Source organism: Aulonocara stuartgranti (assembly GCF_965226115.1).
Source record: "Aulonocara stuartgranti genome assembly, chromosome: 14".
NCBI classification, from domain to species: Eukaryota; Metazoa; Chordata; class Actinopteri; order Cichliformes; family Cichlidae; genus Aulonocara; species Aulonocara stuartgranti.
Genome location: NC_138950.1, coordinates 16,217,682 through 16,240,399, shown reverse-complemented (window position 1 = coordinate 16,240,399; position 22,718 = coordinate 16,217,682). Strand labels below are relative to the sequence as shown.

Below are 22,718 nucleotides of genomic sequence, written 5' to 3'. Positions count from 1 at the left end.
TTAGCCTAGGGTAGAAATCTTTTTGGTAAGAAGGATGTCCTGATATGGCGCACCCCGAGGGGGGGAAGAAGCATTTTCACTTCTCCTTTTAGTGAAAATGAATAAATACTCGATCGGTTTCTGTTTCTTGAAGAGTCTCCAAAATGGACAAGCTCATCTCTCTCTTTGGTGAGTTTTCTTCAGCTCATTTAATGAAAATGTACTTTTACATACTGACCTGATGTAACTGTCATTTAAACTTGATTATTTTCTCTTTCAGTTTTTTCAGCACTCTCACAGATTGTAGTGTCTCATGGTATGGACCAAATATTCTTTACAAATATACTTTCAATTTGCACAGATATTATTTTAGAAGTGATCTCAGGATTTACACTCATTACCAAAATAGATCCTTTAAACGTATTCTTCTTTTTTTCTGCAGTTCCCACTGAGACGTCTTTCAGAGCCAACATCGAGTTGGTGTCAGGACATTCAAGGATCTTCTCGGGGGAGAGAGCACACTTGAGATGCAGTATTCCTGATGTGCACAGGTCTAACTGGACCTACCTGTGGTTCAGGGGCTCTGAGGAGCTCTCACAGACTGGGGGGGAATTAAAACTCTGGAATTCCAAAGTTCAAGAGAGCGGGAAATACTACTGCCAAGGAATAAGAAACACGAAGGTGGGAAAGATTCGCACCCAGCAAAGTGTCCCTGTGGAGCTCAAGGTGGACGGTAAGATCTGTTTGTCTGCATGAAAGAAATAAAATTGCTTTGCACGTTAGGCTTCTTTCTTCCTGTGTAATCCTAACACTGGAGCATTGAACATCTATAAGCTTCTTTTCAACTTTAGGTTTTCTGTGCAGCTCATCTAAGACATGCTGTGAGTGATGGCAGCACTTCTTAATACAGCCTGCAACTTATACTGTGACTTTCTAGGGTTTAACATATAAATCTTCTATAATTCTACTTAAAATGTCAATTTGGTACAACAAGGACTTGTTTTGTTTGGGTTTTTTTGTACTTATGTGGTATCTTTTCCCCACCTTATGTTATAACTAGACAGTATATCAGGGGTGCAGGCTGTATTATAGAGTACCTTAACCTCCCCTTCTTGCATTGTAGCATTACGCATTATTGTTAGATGTTGTTACATTAAATGTTAGGAAATTAGTGAATTTCTCCCATTGCTTTACTAATGTAAGATTGGAAGTTATTCAGAGGTAACTCTGTGGTGTTTCCGTAGGTGGCTGGGCGATTCTGCAAGTCCCACGACATCCTCAACTTGTCGGGAGCACATTGGAGGTGACATGTCGTGTCAGAGGGAACCCCCGACTTGAAGAGATTATTTTGTACAAAGATGGCGTTGAAGTAATGAGACAAAACGGTCACGAGCCAGATTTCTATCTGACCAACTTGAGCCTTGAGGACCTAGGAGTATATTCTTGCAGGGCTTCCTGGGATGTGAGGAGACAAACACTCTCTGTCATTTCTGCTGGTGCTCATGTACAGATCTTAGGTGAGATTACACCGAATTGTGTGTTCTTATCTTAGGTGTGGTGTAGTTAAAGGAATGACAGCATGCTTTGAGAGATGTGCTAATCTAGATAGTGTTCTTATAAGTGATCCATTTTTACACCTAGTGCTAAACTTGGTGTGTATAGACCTTCTCCTTTAATGCTGAGCAAGAAAGCCCATATTTCCCACAATGTTAAGTTATTCCTGTTAGTACAATTGAACATAAATATTCTTAGCCTCATGACCTACCACTTGTTTTTTTCTTAAATTAAATCAATGTCTTCTGTCACAGAGGTTCTGTCACAGCCAATTTTGGAGATCATCCCCAACTATGATACTCAGCTAAAGAGGATGAAGCTCATTTGCCATGTGCAGTACAACGCCCCTGCTCCTGCCCCTCCGATAGACTTCTATTTCTACAAAAATAACAGGCGACTGGGACCTGCAACCTCTGACAACTATAATGTAGTGAAACAGACTCCAGGGCTGTACAGCTGCAAGGCCAGGGTGCCTCAGTTGGGCCTCTCGAAGTCCAGTGAACCCAAAAACTTTGGACAAATAAGAGGTATTTAAATTTTAATTTACCCCAGCATTTGTTCTACACCGATAAGCCCCAAAGTTCCTAATGGATTGCTAAAAATGTGATACTTTGTGTGTAAAAGTTGCACAGCCTCAGAGGCCATCTCATCTCTGACCCAACAGAACCTGAGAAGATGCCACCTCTTCATCCTGGACAAAGGCCAGTATTTCGCCTTGCTTCAGCCACAGATGACTTCCCACCTGCTGCTGCTTCATTACCAACCTCCCCTAACCTCTCCTCTCACCAGCCGATCCAGTTCACTCCAGTAAAGAGCACACCATCACAAGCGCCTCCACTGACTTCACAAGCAGTCCCAACCAGTTTGCTGACTACAGACCAGGATTTTGACTCAGCTACAACTCAAGATCAGGCAAATCCATTTGAGGAATCCGGTGACATGTCTGGGGACTCTGCAGATTCTCTTTGATAACTTAGCATACATTACACACAATCTCTCTACTAATCACGCTGGGTCATTGTCACACTTCTGTATTTAACTGTGCAATTTTTCATCTTTTGTATTTGTACTTTGTACAACTAGAAATCTCATATATGAGGTCCTGCACCTGAAATTCTGATATCTCCAGTTAACAAACATCAAGCGCTGTACCAGAATTGTTGGAAATATCTAACACATACATGTTAAAGTCAAATAAAGCATTTCACAAAATGTTATGTACTGCTGGATTTTATTTTCTGTGAACACAATTTCTTTTTACTGCTCCATATTTGAGCAGAACTTCTTATATATTACAATCACTGGTTTAATAAGACACAGGGGTGCAGTCATTTTTTGACAGGTTTACATTAAGATTAATGATGCAGCTATCAGTGGTGACTATTTTGAACACATTTGTCTTTTCTATTGATCGCTTTTTGCATACATGTTCACACAGCTTAGGTCATTATGGGTGAAAACAACTAAAAAGGAAGCAGCAGTTAAATCGTGAGAAAAAAGTAGGACCCAAAACGAAGGAGCTTTTTTTTTCGTTTCATGCAAATGAGGCAAGGGTGACACTGGGTCAGGGCATTGACTTGAAGGTTAACTGAAGGAATCAGTAGAGGAACACAGTAATCTTGCTGACAAATAGATAAACAGCACTGATCATATTTTTGTGCTTTATCTTTTGCGTTGGTAGCTGAATAATAAACTTCTGCACAATCTCTCACTTACTGCTGCTACTTTTAATTAGGATGCTTTAACATAAGGAGGCACTGCATGTGCACAAAAATGTTGGATAAATTATACATTTTTTATGCTAAATATTGAACTTTTACACTTTTATCATTTTAAAAAAAACTTAGTTTCTTCTGTCTGGATAACAGGAGATTCATTTATTTACTACTTGTGAACGCCATCTTCCAATAATTAACTCAGTGGTATTTCTTGGGATGCTTTACTCACTATCTTAAAAAAAATTGGACTGTATTTAACCATTATATTTAATTAGGGTGGTGTCAATCAAAACTTTGGAGCGCTAATCTGCAGCAGCATTATTGTGTGGCGAGTACTATCCCTTCTTAAGAAGAGGCTAGGCAATAATAGAAGACGTGCAGACCAGCATGTACACTAGCACCACCAGTATTCAGACTTTGTGATAGTAAACACAAAGTGTGCATCACGGCTTGTCTGAGTAAAGCAGAAATCCAGAGAAGATGCTGTCGTCCTCACTGTTGGCATACGCTCCATTCCAGTCTCTGAGCGTCTCCATCCACAATCATTCCTCAGCACCTGATTGGAAAACTAGGCCTGCTGCGCCTGAACACCTCCCTCTGCAACTGGATCCTGGACTTTCTGACAGAGAGACCTCAGACAGTCCGGATCAGTAACAGCACCTCCAACACCACCACACTGAGCACTGGAGCCCCTCAGGGATGTGTGCTCAGCCCACTGCTGTTCACTCTGTTGTGGGCAGAGGGGGACAAATTTTGTCTGGGATAACTACCTTGGCACAACACCTGGTTTGGCAGCATGTGGCGAGGCTCCAAATGCTTTCAGTGTGAACTCCAGACCGCTGACAGGTCTCGCACTCAACAGCCGCTTTATCAGATGACGCATAATGCTCCGACGTGCTAAGGTCACTACATGGGTTACTCCATGTCTCAAGTTTTTTGAGGTGCTTTTGTGATATTTAATGGATCGGATTACTTTTTTTTTTCTCCCCGATATACGATCTAGTAATTTAGGTCAGGGTCAGACCGATATCGATACTGTATATCGGCTCGGTCCATCCCTAGGTTTTACTGTCATTGTTTCTAAAGAACCGGTGTGTAAAAACCGTCTGTCCGTCCGTCCGTACATACGTATGTATATATGTATGTATGTATAATGTCACAAAAGTCAAATCATCCCAAACTGGTTTCTAGAACCTGACATTAAGTACTTTTCAAGAAATCTGCAGCAACTGTGTGTCTGTCTGTGGCTGTCTTGTCAACATGGACCAAAATATCTGAGAAATGTTTCCAGCACCTTGTTGAATCAATGACATGAAGAATAAGGACAATTCTGAATGCAAAAGGAGATCCAACCCAGATTACCAGTATAGTCTTCTGCTGTTGTAGACCATCTGCTTCGAGGTTTGATGTGTTGTGAACTCAGAGAAACTCTTCTGCGTACCTTGGTTGTTACAAGTGGTTATTTCGCACATGTGGCACTAATAATCATGCCATGCTTAAAGTCACTTAAATCGTTTTTTCCCCATTCTGATGCTCAGCTTGAAGTTCAGCAGGTTGTCTTGACTATGTTTGCATACCTAAATAATAAAGTGGCCAATGAGTAAATAGCATAATAAAATATTCCTTTCTTATAAAGTCATTTTAAAGTGCATACCATTTTCTCCCTTTAAGCCCATAGATGAAGCCCATAGCCCACTGATGCAAGGTGGCCCAGGTAAACCAGTTCTTCCTGCATGGCCTTTTTCTCCAAATGGCTCTGTGTAAAATAAGTGTGAGTGGAAAATCTGTCAGGCCTCTGTGGACCGTGATCTGAGGGCCGGGTTTCTTGGTGTACTGGTACTTTGGCTTCGGAGTAGACTTAGCTTCAGTGTAGTACACCACAATGAGAGCAACCGCAACTACGTCCAGTCAACTGACCGACCGACAGTGTTTATAATGAAACAGTTCGAGAGGCCAACTGCGGGGCCAGCGGCAGCAACTGTGGCAAAGCAGGTCCGGAGACCGACCATGGGGAAAGTGGCGATGGCAAAGCGGGCACAGGCGATGACCCTCGGGCGGCTTGGCACGCTGGACGTGGCTTGGCAGGGGCAGGCCTGACAGTGGCTAGTCCAAACAACGCATTGACCTCAGCCTGAGGCATGGCGGGACCAGGCGAGGTGGAACCAGGTGTGGCAGGACCAGGCATGGGCGTAGAAATGGCAGACGGTGATGGTGTATTCAGATGGAAGAGCTGCAGGCGACGGTGTGGATGCCACGGCCGGTTGAGCAGATGACGGCATGGCAGATGCAGGCAGTTGAGCTGGTGGCGTAGCAGCTGCAGGTGGTTTTGTAGGTGGTAGCGTGACAGGATGCAGGACATGCTGGGCTACGACTCCAGCTGATGTGGGAAACCCAGGTGGCTGTGAGGGCTCTCTGGAGCTCCCAGTGGAGACAGGTGATGGCTGTATGGATTCAGCTGATGGAGCAGGATGCTGGGCGGGCTTAGCTGAGCCTCCAGCTGTCACAGCAAACTGATGGCTGAGTTCTCCTGAGCCACCTCTTTCCTATCGGTGGACGAATGTACCATGTCGACCAATTAAAAAAAACAGTCAACACGTGGGATTTGGTTGTTTAGGAAGAGGGAAAAGTTTTAGGAGTGACGGTAACGGCAGCGAGACAGAGCGAGCGAGTGAGAGAGAGAGTTTTTAGATGTGGGAGATTTGTGACGTTTAGTGTGGCGTGTTTACTTAGTGTGTTGTGTTGTCTTGTGTAGTTGTTCTGTTGTGTAGTCGTTTTGTTTTGTGTGTCAGTGAGGGCACTAATGAATGTCACAAAGGCACATTGCAGTGTAAACACTGTCACTAAGTAGAAAACCAGCGGAGTGATACACCTGTTGTCAGGCCTGCAGGTTTATCCCTGCGCTGTTCTGTCTTTTGGTGGACAAAGTTTTTTTTTTACTGGCACACATCATTTGTGGGGCATCTTATTGCGAAACCTGATTGTTCTCTCATTTTAGTTTTAGTAATATTTTTAAATGGTTGTACAAAATGAAGAAAAAAAACAGCAGGTGTATTGGCTGCATTTTTAGATAAATAGTTGTATATGTTTACAAAATGTACAATTTATATTTGCATTTCAAGTTATAAACATTTACTGTTTTTTTTTTTACAGAAAAAAAATACTACTAGGATTTTAAGTTCTTTGTGTGATTTCAGATCAGTAATACTAATGCAGTATGTCAGTGAAAAAAACAACTAAATTCAGTTGAGCTGAAAAGAATGACACCAAACAAGGCAAGGGGGAAAAAATAAAATGAAACACTTTGAGGGTGAAATACAAACATAAACTCAAAAGGAGTCAAAAACGGCTGTTGTATTACAGACCTCTGTGGGTTGATCCAACAAATCATGAAAAATTAGGTTTACATTTTTGTTCATGATAGTGCAGATTTCTGACATATTGTGTAATTTAAGCATCTAACAATGTGATTGTTTTCTAACAAAAAACAGTGTGAAACTTAAGTTAGACTTGTGTTTGTAAATGAACCGCCCCATGTTGTGTAGCTTTCTGGATTTTATACTTGTTGGGCTACATATTTATTTATTATACAGGCTATACAGTACATACAATCAAAACTCACATGTTTTATGTAACTAAAGTGTTTAATTATGTGGACTACAGAGAATAATTAAATTCTAGACTATATTTATATGAAAAACGTGTATACTTACTGCATTTGAATTATTCTAACCATATGTAACCACCTGCATATGTGTTTGGAAAAAAAAAAGGCTTTGATTTTGCCACCCCATTTGATTCCTTTGCCACCCTCATGCCACCCTAAGAAAATTTCTCTAGATCCGCCCCGCTCTAGCGTAGATGACTGGCTCTGCCATGTTTTTTTTTTTTTGTTTTTTTTTTTTTCTTTTGCCTGTCCCGTTTGGCTCTTTTGCCATCAGAATTGTTGTCTAAAGGCAAAGAAAGATGCCCAACGGATTTACTTTACCAAATTGACCATCCCAGCCTTGCCATAATGGTCCATTTGATTCACCTCTTATTGTTTATTTTATTTTCACTTACTGAATACGGGACAGACTTGACTGGGGGAAAGAAGGAGAGAAAGAAAGAGGGAAAGAGAAACAAGCTGAGAAGAGGGACGGGGGAGAAGGGCAAAAAACAAAAACCAAAAGAACGGGCAGAAAAAAAAGAAAAAGAAAAAAAAATGCATATATCAATCACCTCGATCACCTGCTGAGAAAGAAAAAAGAAAACAAGCAGAAGAGAACAAGAGTAATAGAATAAACAACATCACAATGATATATGGGAATATGACAGTAAATACTAAATACTAAACATTATTGTGCAGCACATAAGATCAACAGAACACAGTGTGCTTTGAGGTAGGAGCCAAAAAGGGTGTAGTTTGTGGGTGTGATCACCCGTGTGTACACCTGTGAGCATGGATGCGCTTGTTTTTTTAAAAGGTTCCTTCATGTAATGATCTGCTAGAGGGTGTGGGGGGGCCACAGCCCCGTCCTCCAGGGCATGAAGCAGGTATGGAGGAGATCAACACTCCAGACATCCAGAGGCCCCCAGAACACAAGAGACCAAGGAAGACCAACAGAGGGGCAGCCGCGCCTGAGTGACCGAGCCCCAGGCCGAGAGGCCGGGGGCACCCCACCTCCGAAGTGGCCCGACCGAGCCCCAGGCTCCAGGCCCCGATAAACGGCCGCCAAGGAGTGAGCCGGTGTGTACCTGGACGCCCATCCCCAGACACAAAGAACAACCAACGCACCAATGTCTGAGGGAGTCCGCCACTGGCAGGGGGAGTGGTGGGTGGAGATAGGCCTCCAAACCTTGGAGGGCCTGAGATGTCCCCAGAGAGGTGGCGTCTGACACCCAACCTGACATATAGACACAGACATACAGGCACACACAGACACAAACATCCATTCCCACCCTCATGCTCTCATATGCACTTACTCCACACTCAACCAACGTGGAGACAGACATAAAGAGACGCTGTACACACGATCACACTCCCCAAGCGTACTCTAAGCCCCGGGTCTAGGTATCCTTGCCCCTGGAGGGGGGGAACTGCACCCAGACCCAGGTGGTGTTACCCTTTTCCCTGCGGTGGGGGGAGGCAGACCGCCCCGACTCCGCAGCAGCAGGGAGGCCCCACACTCCAGACCGCAGTCGGACGGCCAACTCCTCCTAGCCCCCCCGCTCCAACAGGCAGCAGAGAACGGGGGTGTGTGAAGACTCTAAACCTCCCTCCACCCGCTCATATGTAGTGTTGATGCATGTGTGTTCTAAGGTGCATTTAAAACCCAGGAGGGCATGGAGCTACCTGCCAGAGAGCAGCAGGTAAGCGCATGGTCCCTCCTGCTAGCCCTCAATGTCTACGTGTATTTAAAATTGAGAGGTGGGCAACGACGCCAGGGGTGGGGTGTACACCCTGATGGTAGTTTGGATTCCGTGTATCGTGCCCACCCCCAAGATCCTATATGTATGTGTAATGAGAGTGTGAGTAATGTGAATGTCTAAGTTGTGGGATAAAATTGAGGCAGAGGCAGCCAGAAGGGGACAGAGGGGGGTAGCCTCCTCTGCACCCTGGTGACATACCCCTACTCCAAGGTCCTGCATGTGTGGGTGGTTGTGGTGGAGCGGGAAGAGGGAGGCAGCTGAAGATGGGGAGGGAAGGCTCTGCCATGTTGTTAATGTTTCTTCTTTCCGTGTGTCCGCTACTTTGAAACGCTTGGGTCTCTCTGCCCGCCACAGTTTCAAACTGGTCATGTGACTGCGTGGCCACATCTGATTGGTAAAAAAGTTACCGGAAACTCCACTGGTGGCATGTTATCTAATGTGTTAAACTAATTATTTTTTAAAAAGTAACGAGTCAAATTTTGCAAATGTAGTGGAGTAAAAGTACCGTTTCTTCTTCACAAATGTACTCAAGTAAAAGTAAAAAGTATCGTGCAAAAAAGGTACTTTAAAAGTACATTTTTTTCAAAAACTTACTCAAGTAAATGTAACGGAGTAAATGTAACTCGTTACTACCCACCTCTGCCGAGGGTGACGCGTTTCCCTTTGTTTTTCTTTTCCTTTCTTTTTTGTTAACTGTATCCACAATTGTTCTATAAAAATATTTTGAGTAAAAACCTGCATTCTATCAGAAAGCCACCAGATGGCGATAGCTCTGATTATAGAAATGCACATGAAAAGCTTTCATTCTTGACCTCTTTGAACACTGCTGAGTTTGACAAGTTTGTTATTTTTGGGTTGTGCATTTATTTGCTTTCTTGGAGAGAGTAAGATGAGAAGCTTAATGCCACTCTCGTCTCTGAACAATAAATGTAAAACTGCTAAATGTTTTGTTGTAAATTAGTATGCAGAAAAACCAAAGCGTAGAAGCTTTCTGTCACCTGTGGATACGGCTAGGCTGGCTGCAGCTGCCAGAGTGGTATGAATGCTCCTGACTCTGCACCAGAAAGCAAATAAGAGTGTTTACTAAAATTTCAGATAATTTTGAACCACAGGAATCACAAGGTAGATTCCTGGAGGCCAGCAACACTCAGTTAGGGGTCTGTCACTGTTACAGTCTGGACCTGTTAAAGTTTTAGACTTGCTGATATCCTCAATCCAGCTGTGCAGTGGAAACAGAGCGGCTCCATTCAAAGTTTTTCTGAAACACATCTGCTTGTCACCCACTGTGGCATCTTCTGTACCTCAGCTATTGTTCGCCCTTTTATGTACAGAGAGGATAAAACAGACAATATCCGGATGGAACTATCAGATGAGGATTTATTTTAAGTGTATGTCTCCGGGGTATGTAGGCCCTTAATTCCCAAGTTGTATCTAACAAAGTAATGGGTAGGGTGAAGTTAGTGAGGTAGTGGGGGACTCCCAGTGGTTGTTTGTAATCTGTGCTGTGTGTTGCATATTCCATTTATGTCGAGAAATCCTCCAGTTACACCTGTAGAAATACTCCTTTTTTTCATGGCTGACCTCCAGTCACAAGCTGAATGTACAGAAGTGATTTAATTTTTCTATACAGTGTTGGTTAATCCTCCTTCTGGATGAAGCCGGAGACGATAATCCTGTAATATTTACAGGAGATTAAAAAAAACATTGAATGCTGCTCGAATGTATGCAGAAGCCATTTATCAGGTTTTTAAAAAACATGTTAAACTGCATCTTTTTTACCTTATAGGTTTGTTGTTGTGTGACATGGGAGAAATGAACAGAATATGTCTTTTATTTAAATGTAACTTATTGGGGCAGTATTAGTATATTTGCATCTATGGGTGCGTGATTAATAAAAATAGAAAAGTCAGATGGACTGTTGTGGTTCCTTTTATGTTTCACATGACTGTGATTGTCACGATTTTGCAAGTCAGGAATGAAGTGGAATTAACCCAGAATTTTAGCTGTGTCTACTGTTCTGTATGGTATCCAGTAGGGGAACACTTTAAGGGTGGCTTCTTGGCAGCATATCTTAAGGATGTGTTTTTCATGACGTGGCTGGTGATCTGCTGTTGATAGCATTTTAGGCCTCTCACTTCTTCTTTTGCTCTACATTTGTCCAATTTACTTAAATTTGTAAGGACACACTTCATACCCTGCTGAGGTTTCAATCACCTTTTTGGTGCTAAACTAGTATTTAGTGGCTTTCAAACTGTTTTATCTTAAATATTTTTCCAATATTTTCACTGATTGAACCACAAAATATGTTTCTGTGACAGGCTGCTAATAAAAAAATGCCTGAAGATACAATTTAAAAATGGTCCTTAGTTATATTGTCTGTAACAAATAAAGACAAAAAAAACAAAAAAAACACATTCCCATGAATATTGTCAGGTATAAGGAGTCGACTAAAAAACAAGAAAAACAAAAGAGAAGCCAAGAAAGCCTCAAGAACTATTGCTCAAGACCTCTTGACTCAAGGAAAAATCAGAGAAAAGAAAAAGAGAACAAGAAAACACACCCTTCCTGTGAAAAACCCCCAGTGATTAATTTTCACTAAAAGGGTTCAAATGAGCTCGAAAGAATAATGCAACAAATAATATTTTACATTTTGTGAGTACAGCTCAACAAAAGCTTATTTTAAACGTGTGCAATGAGGTTGTGGTATTTTTGGCAGTGAATTTTATAAAAACATGGAGTGTCATTCCATTTATTTATATATCTTATAATATCTTAATGTAGATAAACTGCTTTAGGCTCAATCTAAGTTAAACCCATGTGAACTGCAGCCTCGGTCTCCTGTTTTTAACTAAGTGGTACCTGGTGTGGTCTTCTGCTGCCACAGACCATCTGCTTCGAGGTTTGATGTGGTCACAGATGCTCTTCTGCCGAAGAGTAAGTGTCTACAGCCATCTGAAAAACACGGTGGAGGCTCTGCCATGGCCACTATCTGGAAAATGACTGATTGGCAGCTGAATATATTCACACTGCGGTTCAATGAAAGCATACCTGGATTTAAACAACACACACACACAATGGGACACTGTCAGTCATGGATTGGCCTCCCCACAGCCTGAACTTCAGCATTACTAAATCTAAATGCTAAGCTAAAGAGCTTTAAGTGTCCTTCCAAAAGCCTGGAGAAATATTCCGGAAGACTTCTTAAAGAAATTAAAAGAAAACTGCCTCAGACAGTTTGGACTGTGTACAAGAATAACAGTCATCATTCCAAATATTGATCGTCAAGCTTGTTAGAATTATACAAATTTTATTTTTGCCTGATATGCTGTTTTTTCACATTTCAATAAATCGCTGCACCTATTTCTCATTTCCCTGGTAAAATATAAAGACACGAGGGGTGACTCATGACATTTTGCACAGTGCCGTAAGAAAAACAGCTTATAGCAGGCTGCGAGCTGTTTTTGCATCGGTACTACAATAATAAAGTGTAAAATGTGTATTATTTCAATTAGCTTGATTTAACTGTAACTACAGGGGTCCAACAAACAATGGCGACGCATCATCACGCATCTGTTTTTAAGAACAGGCTCAAGACCCACCTTTTTAATTTAGCTTTTACTTAATGTTTATTTATTTTATGCTTATTTATTCTATCCGGTTATTCTATTATTAATTTAGGCTTTACCTAATATTTATTGATTTTATTCTTATTAATTTTTTAATCTTCTTACTCTATTTATATTTATATTGTATCCCGTTCTTATTTATTTTATCGTTTTACCCTGTACATATCCTATTGTGTCATGTCTCCAGTGTTTCCTCGGAGGGCGCTCTCTGCACCGGGGCTGTGATCGACCGTGGCTGCTGGGGCTCTGGGGGTCCTCTCAGCCTGGTTGGGGGGCTCCTTTGCCTCCCTCCTGCTGTGTGCCCAGCCTGGAGGCTGCGGTCTGTGATTGGCTCCCGGTGCAGACGGCTCCCTGTTATAGTGTTTCCTCACTTGGCACATGCGTACCCAGCCCAATTTTACTCTTTAAGTGTGCGTGTGTGTGTGTGTGTGTGTGTGTGTGTGTGGGGGGGGGGGGGTATGTGTGTATTCACATTGTTTATGTTAATGAGAGTGTGGGGAGTGAGTTGGAGGGTGGGGTGGAGTGGGCTGCTTTTAACCATGTAAAGCACTTTGTGCTACATTTTTTTTTGTATGAAAAGTGCTTTATAAATAAAGATTGATTGATTGATATTGACGTCTTCGGAAGATTATTTCTCTCTCTCTCTTTCTCATTTTCTTCAGACACCGTGAAAACTACAGAAAACACAGTTTACAACGTAAATATCTCTGAAACCCATTAAAGTCTCTCATGTTAGTGTCAATAAACAGTCTCGAGCTAGCGGAACAGGAAAAATGCAACATAACGGATATTACTGAAAATATCCTCTTATCGCCAATATAAAACATTTATACAACATGATATATACAATATACTGTACATGAAAACCATTACCATGTGCGCTTCTTAGACCACATGCACAATAACATTACTGTTGTGGCTGTAGCTCTGTATCCATGCTAGTTCTGACCCACAATGCCATGGATGTGCTCTCAGCTAAACTCTGGTCACGTGACCATCACAAACTCTACCTCAAACAAACTTTACAGCACTTTACACTTTATAACACTTTTAACAAACCCTTCTTTTGTAATCACATATTTTAGACACGTTTTTAATCAATGCTAGCTACACGTTTGTTTTATCCAATCCATTTTTAACCCTTTCCAACAAATATATGAACTAAATGAAATGTGAATCTATCATAGAAACATATAAAACAAACACCTTCATTTTACAATAACAAATAAACAGAACAACTGTGTTTGCTAATTCTAGAAAATATCAAGTTTCCACATTAAACAGATGAAGAAAAATAGTGTTGTTGGGGAGGACTGTGCAACACATCAGTCCAAAACCTCCCACAGGGGGGTCAGATAACAGGTGACTGTGGGGGAAATAAAACACGATCCACATGGTTTTCATTCTCATCAAACGATTCAGTGACTCCTTGTGGTCTCTTGATGAAGGAAGAGATCCCTGCTATCAGGATAGAAATGTTTCCTGTGTTAAAAATGGTCAGTTCCCATTTACTTGTAATTATTCTTCCTGTGATGTGACCATGTCAAAAAAATGCCTTCACAGCATAAAAGACAATTTGCCACATGATGTGGTTTACCATGAAATTAATTTTAGCCTAGGGTAGAAATCTTTTTGGTAAGAAGGATGTCCTGATATGGCGCACCCCGAGGGGGGGAAGAAGCATTTTCACTTCTCCTTTTAGTGAAAATGAATAAATACTCGATCGGTTTCTGTTTCTTGAAGAGTCTCCAAAATGGACAAGCTCATCTCTCTCTTTGGTGAGTTTTCTTCAGCTCATTTAATGAAAATGTACTTTTACATACTGACCTGATGTAACTGTCATTTAAACTTGATTATTTTCTCTTTCAGTTTTTTCAGCACTCTCACAGATTGTAGTGTCTCATGGTATGGACCAAATATTCTTTACAAATATACTTTCAATTTGCACAGATATTATTTTAGAAGTGATCTCAGGATTTACACTCATTACCAAAATAGATCCTTTAAACGTATTCTTCTTTTTTTCTGCAGTTCCCACTGAGACGTCTTTCAGAGCCAACATCGAGTTGGTGTCAGGACATTCAAGGATCTTCTCGGGGGAGAGAGCACACTTGAGATGCAGTATTCCTGATGTGCACAGGTCTAACTGGACCTACCTGTGGTTCAGGGGCTCTGAGGAGCTCTCACAGACTGGGGGGGAATTAAAACTCTGGAATTCCAAAGTTCAAGAGAGCGGGAAATACTACTGCCAAGGAATAAGAAACACGAAGGTGGGAAAGATTCGCACCCAGCAAAGTGTCCCTGTGGAGCTCAAGGTGGACGGTAAGATCTGTTTGTCTGCATGAAAGAAATAAAATTGCTTTGCACGTTAGGCTTCTTTCTTCCTGTGTAATCCTAACACTGGAGCATTGAACATCTATAAGCTTCTTTTCAACTTTAGGTTTTCTGTGCAGCTCATCTAAGACATGCTGTGAGTGATGGCAGCACTTCTTAATACAGCCTGCAACTTATACTGTGACTTTCTAGGGTTTAACATATAAATCTTCTATAATTCTACTTAAAATGTCAATTTGGTACAACAAGGACTTGTTTTGTTTGGGTTTTTTTGTACTTATGTGGTATCTTTTCCCCACCTTATGTTATAACTAGACAGTATATCAGGGGTGCAGGCTGTATTATAGAGTACCTTAACCTCCCCTTCTTGCATTGTAGCATTACGCATTATTGTTAGATGTTGTTACATTAAATGTTAGGAAATTAGTGAATTTCTCCCATTGCTTTACTAATGTAAGATTGGAAGTTATTCAGAGGTAACTCTGTGGTGTTTCCGTAGGTGGCTGGGCGATTCTGCAAGTCCCACGACATCCTCAACTTGTCGGGAGCACATTGGAGGTGACATGTCGTGTCAGAGGGAACCCCCGACTTGAAGAGATTATTTTGTACAAAGATGGCGTTGAAGTAATGAGACAAAACGGTCACGAGCCAGATTTCTATCTGACCAACTTGAGCCTTGAGGACCTAGGAGTATATTCTTGCAGGGCTTCCTGGGATGTGAGGAGACAAACACTCTCTGTCATTTCTGCTGGTGCTCATGTACAGATCTTAGGTGAGATTACACCGAATTGTGTGTTCTTATCTTAGGTGTGGTGTAGTTAAAGGAATGACAGCATGCTTTGAGAGATGTGCTAATCTAGATAGTGTTCTTATAAGTGATCCATTTTTACACCTAGTGCTAAACTTGGTGTGTATAGACCTTCTCCTTTAATGCTGAGCAAGAAAGCCCATATTTCCCACAATGTTAAGTTATTCCTGTTAGTACAATTGAACATAAATATTCTTAGCCTCATGACCTACCACTTGTTTTTTTCTTAAATTAAATCAATGTCTTCTGTCACAGAGGTTCTGTCACAGCCAATTTTGGAGATCATCCCCAACTATGATACTCAGCTAAAGAGGATGAAGCTCATTTGCCATGTGCAGTACAACGCCCCTGCTCCTGCCCCTCCGATAGACTTCTATTTCTACAAAAATAACAGGCGACTGGGACCTGCAACCTCTGACAACTATAATGTAGTGAAACAGACTCCAGGGCTGTACAGCTGCAAGGCCAGGGTGCCTCAGTTGGGCCTCTCGAAGTCCAGTGAACCCAAAAACTTTGGACAAATAAGAGGTATTTAAATTTTAATTTACCCCAGCATTTGTTCTACACCGATAAGCCCCAAAGTTCCTAATGGATTGCTAAAAATGTGATACTTTGTGTGTAAAAGTTGCACAGCCTCAGAGGCCATCTCATCTCTGACCCAACAGAACCTGAGAAGATGCCACCTCTTCATCCTGGACAAAGGCCAGTATTTCGCCTTGCTTCAGCCACAGATGACTTCCCACCTGCTGCTGCTTCATTACCAACCTCCCCTAACCTCTCCTCTCACCAGCCGATCCAGTTCACTCCAGTAAAGAGCACACCATCACAAGCGCCTCCACTGACTTCACAAGCAGTCCCAACCAGTTTGCTGACTACAGACCAGGATTTTGACTCAGCTACAACTCAAGATCAGGCAAATCCATTTGAGGAATCCGGTGACATGTCTGGGGACTCTGCAGATTCTCTTTGATAACTTAGCATACATTACACACAATCTCTCTACTAATCACGCTGGGTCATTGTCACACTTCTGTATTTAACTGTGCAATTTTTCATCTTTTGTATTTGTACTTTGTACAACTAGAAATCTCATATATGAGGTCCTGCACCTGAAATTCTGATATCTCCAGTTAACAAACATCAAGCGCTGTACCAGAATTGTTGGAAATATCTAACACATACATGTTAAAGTCAAATAAAGCATTTCACAAAATGTTATGTACTGCTGGATTTTATTTTCTGTGAACACAATTTCTTTTTACTGCTCCATATTTGAGCAGAACTTCTTATATATTACAATCACTGGTTTAATAAGACACAGGGGTGCAGTCATTTTTTGACAGGTTTACATTAAGATTAATGATGCAGCTATCAGTGGTGACTATTTTGAACACATTTGTCTTTTCTATTGATCGCTTTTTGCATACATGTTCACACAGCTTAGGTCATTATGGGTGAAAACAACTAAAAAGGAAGCAGCAGTTAAATCGTGAGAAAAAAGTAGGACCCAAAACGAAGGAGCTTTTTTTTTCGTTTCATGCAAATGAGGCAAGGGTGACACTGGGTCAGGGCATTGACTTGAAGGTTAACTGAAGGAATCAGTAGAGGAACACAGTAATCTTGCTGACAAATAGATAAACAGCACTGATCATATTTTTGTGCTTTATCTTTTGCGTTGGTAGCTGAATAATAAACTTCTGCACGATCTCTCACTTACTGCTGCTACTTTTAATTAGGATGCTTTAACATAAGGAGGCACTGCATGTGCACAAAAATGTTGGATAAATTATACATTTTTTATGCTAAATATTGAACTTTTACACTTTTATCATTTAAAAAAACTTTCTTCTGTCTGGATAACAGGAGATTAGTTTATGATCTTTTACTACTTGTGAACGCCATCTTCCAATAATTACCTCAGGGGTATTTCTTGGGATGCTTTACTCACTGTGTTTTGTGAATTGGACTGTATTTAACCATTATATTTAATTAGGGTGGTGTCAATCAAAACTTTGGAGCACTACTCTGCAGCAGCATTATTGTGTGGCGAGTACTATCCCTTCTTAAGAAGAGGCTAGGCAATAATAGAAGACGTGCAGACCAGCATGTACACTAGCACCACCAGTATTCAGACTTTGTGATAGTAAACACAAAGTGTGCATCACGGCTTGTCTGAGTAAAGCAGAAATCCAGAGAAGATGCTGTCGTCCTCACTGCTGGCATACGCTCCATTCCAGTCTCTGAGCGTCTCCATCCACACCTGATCGCCTGCAGCCAACCGCAGCACCACCAGAGTGGAGGCCTGGTCGATGTCTTGACCGTACAGAGAATCCCGTGTCCTCACTCTCCGTGACCCGTTCACCACCAGCGTGGCTCGCAGCGGCTGATTGCGCACGGTGATGTGGAAGGAGAAGACATAAACTCCAGGGTAGACACATGTAAAGCTGTTGGAAGTTATGTTGAAGTGGTTCTCTTCATTGTAGAAGACTTTGTCGAAGCGGATCGGGAAGCCTGAAGGAGGGAAAGACTTTCTCGGAGAGATACCTACGCTGAAGGCAGAGTGTTTCTGGGGAACCCCTGATCCAGAACCCTTAGCACCTTTGAATCCACGAAAACCCCGCTCACCTCTCATCCCAGGGTAACCTCTTTCCCCTCTCGGTCCTGGAATCCCTCTTATACCTTGTGGTCCTTCTAGCCCCCTCACCCCTGGTTCTCCTTGTGGTCCAGGAGCTCCCGGATCCCCTCGGACACCTATAGGGCCTGGGGAGCCATGCTTGCCATTCTGTCCTGGAATTCCCATCGCTCCTGGGATTCCAGGAGCTCCAGGTTCACCTGGTTCACCTTTGTGTCCTTTCTCTCCATATGAGGCACACTCCCCTCTATCCCCCTTATCTCCTTTTGGTCCATGTACCGTAGCCACTCCTGGAGGCCCAGCTGGCCCCTCTTTTCCAGGTTCTCCTTTCTCACCAGCAGTCCCATTCTTGCCAGGTTCTCCTTTCTGCCCTTTTTCTCCTTTGAGACCTTGCAGTCCTACTTCACCCTTTTCCCCTTTGTAGCCAACATCACCTGTAAGGTAAGGAAAACTGTGTAAAAATAAATGAAGTCAGGTAACAATGAAAAATATAGCCATGAGATTTTTATACCTTTTGGTCCTGGTTTTCCTGGAATGCCTAGTGGCCCACTTGGCCCACTGTTTCCTCTGTCACCTTTGTCCCCTAGAAAATTTGCGAAATACAAATATATTAATTATATTTAAAATATAAATTTATTTTAAAAGAAATTCTCTTAGATGAGGAAAGACAATATATAGATAAATCAACCACTTCATTAGGTATGCCTGAATGCCTGTTAACACAGATATGTAATCAGCCAATCATGTGACAGCATCCTAATGCATTTGGGAATGTAGATGTGCTCAAGAATAGCTGCTGAAGTTCAAGCTGAGCATCAGAATGGGGGAAAAAGTGATTTAAGGGACTTTGAACATGGTCGTTATTGCCAGACAAGCTGGTCAGAGTATCTGCAGATCTGCTGGGATTTCCCCACAAAATCTCTAAGATTTACAGAGAAAAAAAAAAGAGAAAATTTCCAGTGAGCAGAAGTTTTCTATGTGAAAAAGTCTTGTCAGTGGTTAGAGGATAATGACCAAGCTGAGTGGATGGAAGGCAACAGTAACTCACAGTAACAGTACCTAAATAATCACTCCTTGTAAGCGCCATTTATAGTTACTTCATGTTCTTATTTGAGGTAACTTGCTTCATGCACATTCTAAAATTTGATGTTTGAAAATAATGTATATTGTTATTATTTCAGTTTATTTTGAAAAATGTCAACAGGATCTTGTGCTTTATTGTAAAAGGTTTATGTGGAAAATAAACTAAACGGCTGAGCCACACGATGGTTTTACTCGTCGTTGCAAACCAACCAACGCGTAAAAACTGTCGCTTGTCCGTCAGCAGTGTGGTTATTTTAAATATAAGAGAAAGAGAACTCTAACAAATTAATATAGCCACTACACTCCTTACAAAAAAAGATATGCACAAGAGCATCTCTGAACACATCAAACCTTTAAGCAGGAGATTACACAAGTGCCACTACTGGCAGCTAAAAACAGGAAACTACAATTTGAATAGGATTTCCAAAATTGGTCAACAGAAAGTTAAAAAAATGTTGCCTGGTCTGATGAGTCACAAGTTTCGAAACGAGCTGTTTTAGAAGATCAGAATTTGGCACAAACAACATAAAACATAACAGCACGACTCTGTCCTGCCTTGTATCAATGGTTCAGGTTGATGTGATGGTGCGGGGGATAGTTTCTTGGCATACTAAAGTCTCCTTAGTACCAAATGAGCAACGTTTAAACACCGAAACCTACCTGAGTGTTGTTGCTGATCACGTCCATCCCTATTCTCTCCTGACTGCTTTCAGCAGGATTACAAATCATGTCACAAAACTCAAATCATCCCAAACTGCTTTCTAGAACCTGACATTCAGTCATGTTCAAGAAATCTGCAGTAACTGTGTGATGCTGTCTTGTCAACATGGACCAAAATCTCTGAGAAATGTTTCAAGCACATTGTTGAATCTATGACATGAAGAATAAAGACAGTTCTGAAGGCAAAAGGAGATCCAACCCAAATTACCAGTACGGTCTTCTGCTGCTGTGGAACATTTACTTCGAGGTTTGATGTGTTGTGAATTCAGAGAAGCTCTTCTGAATACCTTGGTTGTTACAAGTGGTTATTTGGGTTACTCTCACACATGTGGCACTAATAAGTACACCATGCTTAGTCACTTAATCCTTTTGTCCCCATTCTGATGCTCAGTTTGAACTTCAGCAGGTGTCTTGACTATGTCTACATACCTAAATAATAAAGTAGCCAGTGAGTAAATAACATAATACAATATATCATTTTAATAAGTAATTTTTAAGTGTGTACCTTTTTCTCCCTTTAAGCCAATAGGACCACTGATGCCAGGTGGCCCAGGTAAACCAGCTGCTCCTGTAAGGCCTTTTTCTCCAGGTGCCCCTGAGTAAAATAAGTGTGAGTGGAAAATCTGAAGCCAAACAAACCAAACAATAATTAATAACATTAAAACATATCAGTGAGTCTATACCTGTCAGGCCTCTTTCTCCTTTCAGGCCCCTGGGCCCTCTCTCCGGTGGGCAGCATTCACAAAAGTTAAAGTAACACTCGTTGTAATCCAGAGTGTAGTTCTCAGGACCAACACCAGGTGGCCCGGTGCCGTCAGGGTAGTGCTGTGGAAAGACATGACTTGGGTTGGTGGTCCTCACTGGGTTGGGCGGGGGATGGGGCTTCACAGGATTTGCAGTTGGGACTATTTTAAGAGTCTTGGGCACGCTGGTGGTTACAGGGCTGTGGACCGTGATCTGAGGGACGGGTTTCTTGGTGTACTGGTACTTTGGCTTCGGAGTAGTCTTAGCTTCAGTGTAGTACACCACAATGAGAGCAACCGCAACTACAGCCACAAGAGTCGACTGGCAGGAAATAATCCTCATGGTTGTCGGGGATCTGAGAGTGCATCGAGACGTTATTCTGATATTTGTCAGACTTTGTTTAATCTTCCATATAATTAAACTTTAAACAAATAAGAAGTTTAAAAAAAGCACATGCTAGCACTTCACTCACAAACGTAGAACAGACTGTACCTCTCAAATTTCTATTGTTTCCATGCATCTATTCCATGTTTATGTTTTCCTCTTTCCTTTTCTGTATTTTAACTTTTCCTAAAATGCCAGTCACAGGTTAGCTCTACTTTTTATTTATTTATTTATTGCTGCAGTCTGATATTCAGTCAACACTGGTTTCTGTTAGTTAGTCAGTTATTTCAGATTTGTTTGAACAAAGCTGGAATCACACTATCAATTTCAGTAATCTACACACAAGCAAAAATATCAAATAAACTTGTACTCTCACTAGTTTAAACTAGGTGACTTAAAAGCTTCTGAGTATATTTGTTCAACCAAGTTATAAGCACTTACCCAGTTATGCATAAGTGTTATGGTCATTTATCCTCTCTAGCAGTGTCTTGGAGGCTGCACCAGGAGCTTCAGGTCCCTCTGATATCTCTGCCAGGCGTGAGTAAAGGGCCATCTCCTCCAATGAGGGGGTTTTGCTGGAAGCATAGGGGGAGGTCTGAAATCTCACTATGGTGGGCTGGAGCCAACCCAAGGAGAACCACTGTGCTGTGGCCTATTCTCTGTACCCCTGTTGTGTAGAAAGGTGCTTTTGTGACACGGGATACATCATCCGCCGGGAGCACTCTCTCGCTGCTAGCTAGCAAGGAGCAAAGGCCATGGGGCAGTAGTTCACCTGATATGGGAGGCATTCCTCCAAGCAGCCCACCTACTACCCAGGCTCTTAATGGGACAAAGCCAAGCAAGGAGGAATCTCTGACACTGGCTTTTAGAGCGGCCACTTTTGGAGACTGCACTGCATGTATGCATGTGTGACACTTTGTATGCACAAAGCTGCAAGTATATTTTCTTGCATGATCTTGTACTTTGACCTGTGGCAAAAAATCTGCGACAATTAATTAAACTGGCTTAACACTAGATCTGAAAACTGGCACGTAGCACAGAGAGCTCAGTATTTACAATCTAACCGTACTTGGTGAACATCCAGGGGAAAGCTTTAGCTTTTAACGAGCACTCATAATCACTCAGCAGCAGCTAAACCTGAGCTGTTTGTCAAAAGAACCAGCTTATCTCCTTAAATCGATGCACTTGCAATGCTTGCCCGATCACTGGGACTGACTTTTTTAGCACATGAACCCTCAGGTCAGCTGACGGAGACATTTGTTAACTATGATTCAAACTGTGCAGCTGGACAATGATTCATTCTTGTGGTGTAACAAGAGAGCATCAGGTTTTTGTAGAAAAGTGATTTTCTGGTAGCTGTGCAGTCGAAACTCTCGACTTGCCATTGACAATGAATGTTTGAGAAGCGGACATGCCTCAGTTGCTGAAGACCTCACGTCCTCAGAGAGATCCATGACCGGCTGTGAGTGAGCAGGAAAGACGGGAAATGAAATTTGGGAAATGGAGAGCACTGATGGCAGGATTGAGGGATGAAGAGCACGCTATTAAAAATTAGACGATTGGGTGTATTTAAACCATTTAATCTTATTACGTAAACCTTTTTCCATGTCTTGACCTACATTTACATGCTCTTCATCTCCATCTTTCCCAGCAGCTCAGGTAATGGCCCAACCGGCCCTTCTATAAAAGGCAAGTAGATGGAGTGTAAGATACGCAGTTGATTCCTG

At 41.9% G+C, this 22,718-nt stretch overlaps 3 protein-coding genes and 1 long non-coding RNA gene across 6 annotated transcripts; 2 read left to right on the top strand and 2 right to left on the bottom strand.

Moving 5' to 3' along the window:
* The first annotated feature begins 97 nt into the window (after window positions 1–97).
* LOC309687033 (low affinity immunoglobulin gamma Fc region receptor III-B-like) lies at window positions 98–2,750 on the top strand. 2 transcript variants are annotated; one of them, XM_082501699.1, is made up of 6 exons: window positions 98–168; window positions 260–295; window positions 422–712; window positions 1,224–1,496; window positions 1,788–2,060; window positions 2,198–2,750. In XM_082501699.1, the coding sequence occupies exons 1-6, from the start codon at window positions 144–146 to the stop codon at window positions 2,500–2,502; spliced, it is 1,203 nt and encodes a 400-aa protein (XP_082357825.1). In that variant the 5' UTR covers window positions 98–143; the 3' UTR covers window positions 2,503–2,750. The 2 variants fall into 2 exon arrangements, with proteins under 2 accessions (XP_082357825.1, XP_082357826.1); XM_082501700.1 differs by having other exon boundaries at window positions 2,158–2,313.
* A 4,549-nt stretch (window positions 2,751–7,299) lies between these two features.
* LOC309688072 lies at window positions 7,300–13,233 on the bottom strand. Its single transcript, XR_014270956.1, has 3 exons — window positions 13,160–13,233; window positions 11,520–11,708; window positions 7,300–7,481 (listed from the first exon to the last, which is right to left on the bottom strand). It is a non-coding gene; the product is annotated as an uncharacterized lncRNA (long non-coding RNA).
* Window positions 13,234–13,993: 760 nt separating this feature from the next.
* On the top strand, window positions 13,994–16,646 carry LOC309687032 (low affinity immunoglobulin gamma Fc region receptor III-B-like). 2 transcript variants are annotated; one of them, XM_082501697.1, is made up of 6 exons: window positions 13,994–14,064; window positions 14,156–14,191; window positions 14,318–14,608; window positions 15,120–15,392; window positions 15,684–15,956; window positions 16,094–16,646. In XM_082501697.1, exons 1-6 carry the CDS (start codon window positions 14,040–14,042, stop codon window positions 16,396–16,398), a joined length of 1,203 nt encoding a protein of 400 aa, XP_082357823.1. In that variant the 5' UTR covers window positions 13,994–14,039; the 3' UTR covers window positions 16,399–16,646. The 2 variants fall into 2 exon arrangements, with proteins under 2 accessions (XP_082357823.1, XP_082357824.1); XM_082501698.1 differs by having other exon boundaries at window positions 16,054–16,211.
* Window positions 16,647–17,578: 932 nt separating this feature from the next.
* Window positions 17,579–21,142, bottom strand: otol1b (otolin 1b). Its single transcript, XM_082501687.1, has 4 exons — window positions 20,547–21,142; window positions 20,369–20,458; window positions 18,572–18,643; window positions 17,579–18,494 (listed from the first exon to the last, which is right to left on the bottom strand). The coding sequence occupies exons 1-4, from the start codon at window positions 20,947–20,949 to the stop codon at window positions 17,590–17,592; spliced, it is 1,470 nt and encodes a 489-aa protein (XP_082357813.1). The 5' UTR covers window positions 20,950–21,142; the 3' UTR covers window positions 17,579–17,589.
* Window positions 21,143–22,718: the final 1,576 nt, after the last annotated feature.